This window comes from Danio aesculapii, chromosome 8 (genome assembly GCF_903798145.1).
Source record: "Danio aesculapii chromosome 8, fDanAes4.1, whole genome shotgun sequence".
Classification (NCBI taxonomy): Eukaryota; Metazoa; Chordata; class Actinopteri; order Cypriniformes; family Danionidae; genus Danio; species Danio aesculapii.
Window position 1 is genome coordinate 15,958,849 of NC_079442.1, and position 6,000 is coordinate 15,964,848.

The following is a 6,000-nucleotide window of genomic DNA, read 5'->3' on the forward strand; positions in this document are numbered from 1 at the left end:
CTCAATTCTTTTGCGCATCTGTTGAGTATGATAAGCAAATTGCACATACGGCTCTGACACAAGGTGTTCACGAGGTATGTGTGAGGTGCATTAAATCCAAAAAAGCTGCACAGAAGAAGTGTTTGGATGAAAAAGAAACAAGAAGGAGTAGCAGTAGTAGCATGCTTATCAGTGCAAGTCTTTCTTATCACTCTGATGAGACAATGTCCTTCAACGGTGCTGTAGAGATAAAAAAAAGTCTTCCACTAAGAATGAAAAAACAACAGCTTTTCACATCTCTCAACATCGGCGCACTACACGGCAGGTAAATTTAAGCACTAGTCTAGATTAAAAATTGCATTCATTTGACCATAAAACCTCACTTCAAAGAGCGAGGAAACAATGAACGTACATTAACAGCGTATGAAAATAGCATGCTTGTGTTCACTTGTGAGTTAATAAACAAATTAGCAGAATGAAGCTTGTTAGGAAATTAGTCCGGATGCGTTAAGAAGGGAGGAAAAAAAAGGAAACCATTCAAACAGGCAGCGTCAAAGGGATTAACCGAGATTACAGCAACTGAGCTAGTAAACAAGCTCATTTAAATAATTAGCATACTTAGGGACTCTACTCTTTATGCATATTTAATTAGAGCTATAATGTAATAAGGGACATAGCTGTAATAAACGTAACATGATAGGTGCACATGGAAGCACAGTCAACAGCTGGAGGTGCATTTAAAATAATGAAAATGCTTGTACAATGTTAAATTAAATGCAAAGGATAGGTCTTTGTAAAAAAAAATATAAATATGCCATAAATTTGTTCAGATTTAACTGCATTTGTAAGGAATTAATGGATTGTGTAAACACAAAAATAGCATTTTAATAAACAAGTATTGCATGTGAACACCTGTAGTGTTCATCATTCATACACACCTAAACACAAACCACACATAAACAATATATCATTATACATATACATATACATATATACACACATATATACACACACATATATATATATATATATATATATATATATATATATATATGTATATATGTATATATATATATATATATATATATATATATATATATATATGTATATATGTATATATATATATATATATATATATATATATATATATATATATATATATATATATATATATATAACATTAACTTCTATATACACAGACCTATCTCAAATCATAGACATGATGACTGAATTTTTTTCTCCTTGAAACTATCCATCTTTTTCACAATACAAAACAGTAGCCACGTTAAGCTGTCAAGTAGCAACTACAGCATTTAGTAATCAATTTCTGGCTTCTTTTTTTTCACTCCTCATTCTCTCTTTTTCTGGACAGACATAAAGAACAACTCAAGCAGACCGGGCGGTGGATTGGGGCCTTGCCCTCCCGCAGTTGAGACCTCCAACGCCCGAGAAGTTCATTAAGTTTTATGATCTTCCTCCAGTCACTTCTGCTTATAAGCCACACAAAGGCCACAAATCTGGCAAAGCACTAATCTCCCTATACAACCACACAGAGGCATGATAAACACATGAACTGAAATTTGAATGCAATTCTAGTTCTGCAATAAACATAGTGAAAATTCTGATTTGGTCTCTAGTATGTGAAGTTAGCATTTCTGTTTTCAAAAATTAAATAAATAATTTGTCAATCTATTATAAAGTTATTAAGTTTAAGTTTATTTTTAGAAAGTATGTAAACTTGCTTATTTCAACATGCTATAAAATAAGCTTTCATTTTATTAAGCTAAAAAAATAAATAGAAGTACAGACAAACGCACAGTTCTTAGTGAAATTAAGTGCGTTTACCCTTGTGTTTTGGGCTCACCTTACGAATTTCGCTCTGCTATTCTCCTTCCGCATTATCCAGAAATACACACGGCACATTCCTGGTAAAAGCCCCTTTTCTAATGGTCTCTCAGGGTTCTGCATATCAGGTTATGTGGTCATTCTCTCTTTATACCTGCGCCCTGCATGATTGCTGAAGGCGCGCGCTTTTACGCACATCACGCGCGTTAACCGTCGCAGCATAAAGGGAAAACTGCACATTAAATTACATCCACTAAGCTGCCGGACGTAGCAAACTGATTCTGTTTTAACGGGTGCTGATTTCCCCCTCAAAGAAAAAAAACTATCTTTTGTGAGACAGTGACATATGCTAATGTTCCGTGTCATTGGGGCAGGCGGCATATAGCCTTGGTAACGCACGTGCTGAATTGATGTTGTATCTGTCATTGGACTTCATCTACAGTGCGCGCTCGACAGACTATTTCAGAGGTGCTCGAGTGTCAGAAAAAGTGAAATATTTTGTGTTTGATACAGGCATGCATATCCACTGAAAAAAATATTCTAATTCAACAAGGATGAGCAAACCACTATGCACAAGAAAGTAAACATTATGCAGAATAATGTGCACCTGTACTTCAGCCACGGTATAATTATTTATATATGGCCCTAAACGGAGTCAGTCAGTTGCCACTCAATGCATTGCTGAATTCAAATGCTGAAATTTTAATATTAAAATATTTTTTCACTTAAAGATCTAGGTCAGTGGTCAGTTAAGTCATAAGCCACGGTACAAAAATATTATTATGAATTAATAATTAAATGATATTTTTAAGTGGCAAAGAAGTGGCAGCCTTCAGTTACTTACACTTTCCAGGCTCTTAACAATTATTAAATGATAAAGAAAGTCAAAACAAAAACATAAACATGCTTAAAATTTAATATTAGTAATTATAACAAAATAATCAGAATTATTGTATAACAATGAGGACATTTTCAGTCCAAATATGCAATCTAAATATTTGTACAACTTAAGTTGCATCAAACTAATATTAAATGACTTATCGATCATTCCTGATCATACCAAAAGCGTTTTAACACACAAAAGAAAAAGAAAAAAACAACAATGACACAATAACGCCAAGCATCGTTGCACGTGTGGGTGAACGATATAACCTTCACAGCGCTGGCGTCTTTCGGAATAAAACGGGGGCAACAATTAACTGCAGGACCGCCGATACTGCCAATAATTATCCAGTAAATTGGTCGCATAATTAGACAGAGGAGCGCAGGAATTGGACCGCTCTCTCTCCGAACCACGAACGCTCTCTGGGCTTGCAGTTAAACAAAACAAGCTTAATATTGAAACCAACACCGCACAAAGCACATCCTCAGTGACAGATGCAGAATATCCCGAAGATGCATAATTGTCGAGCAATTCCCCAAGTGTGGGTCTTGCTCGATTAAATGAATGGTGTGAGAATAGCGCGCTGTAAACAAGGGAACTGCCGGGGTGCCTCTCTCTCATTCATGCCCCCAGAAGGAGGCACTCGGTTCAGCCTTGTGATGCAACGCAGAAGGGGGGGAAGAATCATCTTTGTATATTTCGCACTGATAAATCCAATTATGACTATTCATTTTCACAAGTGAGAAGCAGAGAAATGTGGATGCTGGATGTGGCTTGATACAACTGGACTTCGCTGACGACCAAATAAAAAAAAAACGCCAATAAAGATGGCGGTGTCTGAAGGATTAGTGGCACTGTACTGTTGCTTTTTTCTTCTTGACATGTCTAATTTAGCTTCATTTGTTAGGGTATGCATTATCTTACCTGTTTTCTCTTTGATCTCGCAGAGCACACTGAAGAGGGCTGGCTTCATTCTGTGACAGTTGAGCCCATGTTTCCTGTGCCATTTGGGAGCAAGAGACGAGATTGATATATAGTCACTTAAAACTCATAATTGTGTCGCATTAAAACTTTATAAGGCATCAAGTCTTCTGTTGGAATGTATCTTTAAACTGCATTGGTTTGTTAGGGATAAACACAGACAAAGTTCACAACAAAGACTATAAATAATTAGTGCTAAATATGTAAATACATTTTCAATGAAGAAGAAGAAAATGATTAGTAGTTTGTAGTGGCTGTAAAAGTATCAGGGCCTCTTCGGCTCAGAGACAGAAAAGTGAGATGTAGAAACTTTTAATGAGATGCTCACATGTGTTGAGGACTTCACCTGTGTATCATTCTTAATATTTATATTAAAATACACAAGTTTAGCAACTAATGTTCTGATTTAGGCTAGACCTTGTGACACCAAAAGGTGATTTTAACCTGTCACCTGGATTTCAGATGCATGCTTGACCTTTTAGGTTTACTATAGTGAACCAATGGGTGAAAGTTAGATAGTGTAAAAAAAAAAGTAAATGGAAGCAATATGAGCTATTGTAAAGAATCAAATGAGCAAGCATGGAATATGTTGTTAACAAAACAATGCAAGTGTTTATATTACAAAAATGCACCAACTTTGCTTGCGCCTCGTCCAGGCTTTGGTCGGTGATGGTCATGATCTGATGCAGAATGTCACCGATGTCTTGTTTTCTTCCATCCCCATCGGTTCCGTCGTGTCCATGTGGAGGCGGCAGAGCCATGCCGCCCTGCACCGAGTGACCAGCCAGGCTGACACCGCCGAGTGTCTGCATGATCCGGGCTTGCTCGTCCATAGTCCGCCGCAACACAATCAATGCGCTCGTGCTCAGTCACTGAGATGGGTGAAATAAAGTCGGATAATGCACATGCAAAAACAACTTGATTATTTCATGTGCGGCGTTTAACGGGTCGCTACCGTGCACAAAATATTGACCGTGAAGCAACGCAGAAGAGAAGAAAAAATACAATAAATCGCTGGATCGCGGAATTGATGTCCCGGGAAAAGATTTAAATCGTCTTTGATCCCCCAGTAAGAATGTCCATTAGAGGAAAATTAGCGATGATCTTTCTTGTCTGTTATTGAAGTAAACTTCAGCGTTCAGGTGACAGCGGTTGCCCGTTCAATCCTGTCCGAATCTTCATGCCAATTTGTCTTTTTTCTCTTTGAAGAGCTGGGGTCCTTTGCAGATGTCTGGAATTCTTATTTGCGTTCTTCTTAGGATAATTTCGCCTTGTGCACTTCTGGAAAACTTGGACAAATCCGTAGTATTACAAAGAGTTGCAAACAAAACATCCCATGCCTCTGACGGAAAGTGATAATTAATCAAAATTAATGATTGTGTAATTAAAAAGACGCAGGTTGAGTGTGGACAACTGGCAAAATGTTGTCTTTAAAAAGATTTCTTTTTTTCCTCCAAAAAATAAAAAAATGCATAAGAAAATAAAAGAAGCCGAATGAAATAAATTAAACCATCAGCACCGGCGACCAGAGCTATAAAGATTGTAGAGAAAAAAATATATATAAAAACGTATAAAAAAGTTTTCTCACTTTCAGTAGGTAAAATAGAAAAACTGGCGAAAAAAATTAATCACGCGCCATAAAGCGATGCGCAAAAATATCTGCTGGCGGAAATTTATGAGTCGAGCGCGCGGGCTGTGTGTGCTTTATGTTGTTTGATGGCAGCGGTAGTGAGCGATTGACAATGTGCCAATGCCATTCACTCAGTGCGGACGTGTCAGAGAAGAAAAAAAGATACAAAATCGACATCAAAATGCACGCTCCGCCCTGCAGAGGAGGGGTCTTAGATTCTTGTCACTTCTCGCCGAAGCCCCCGAAAACAAAATGCCAGTTAGCTACTAATGATACTGCTGGTGATGATAATGATGAGAGCGGAGCATCAAATCAACAGCGTTTAAGTCTCCGCTTTACGCGTGCCTCATTTAAAAGCGCGCCCGTGCATTGAGATGCCGTTACATTATAAAACAAACAAAAGGTCGGAGTTTTATATTGTCTGATTCAAACTAATAATGAATTGCACGGGCCCCCTCGCTTCCTTACACCATAGTATGGTCGCCTCCACAAGCCGTGCTTGCAGGGGCAGGAAAGCAGAGGACATGTTTATAATATTGGAAATAGACGCCTCGAACCAATCGCTGAAGAGACGGCGTTTGACCGACAGCCAGAGTGACCAATGAGCGACTCGCGCTGATCGAGAACGCCCGCCTTCGGAGCTTAATACCTTTGCTACGGTTGTACAGAGAGATCTCAACTT

General features: G+C 38.1%; 1 protein-coding gene across 4 annotated transcripts in view; it reads right to left on the reverse strand.

Moving 5' to 3' along the window:
• The window catches only part of LOC130233315 (pre-B-cell leukemia transcription factor 3), a 142,941-nt gene extending 137,144 nt beyond the window's left edge, over positions 1–5,797 (reverse strand). For all 4 annotated transcript variants that reach the window (XM_056463280.1, XM_056463279.1, XM_056463278.1 and 1 more), the window contains exons 1-2: positions 4,325–5,797; positions 3,632–3,705 (exon numbers count right to left, since the gene is read on the reverse strand). In XM_056463280.1, the coding sequence (XP_056319255.1) occupies positions 3,632–3,705; positions 4,325–4,521 (271 nt within the window). In that variant the 5' untranslated portion in view covers positions 4,522–5,797. The remainder of the gene's footprint in view (positions 1–3,631; positions 3,706–4,324) is intronic.
• Positions 5,798–6,000: the final 203 nt, after the last annotated feature.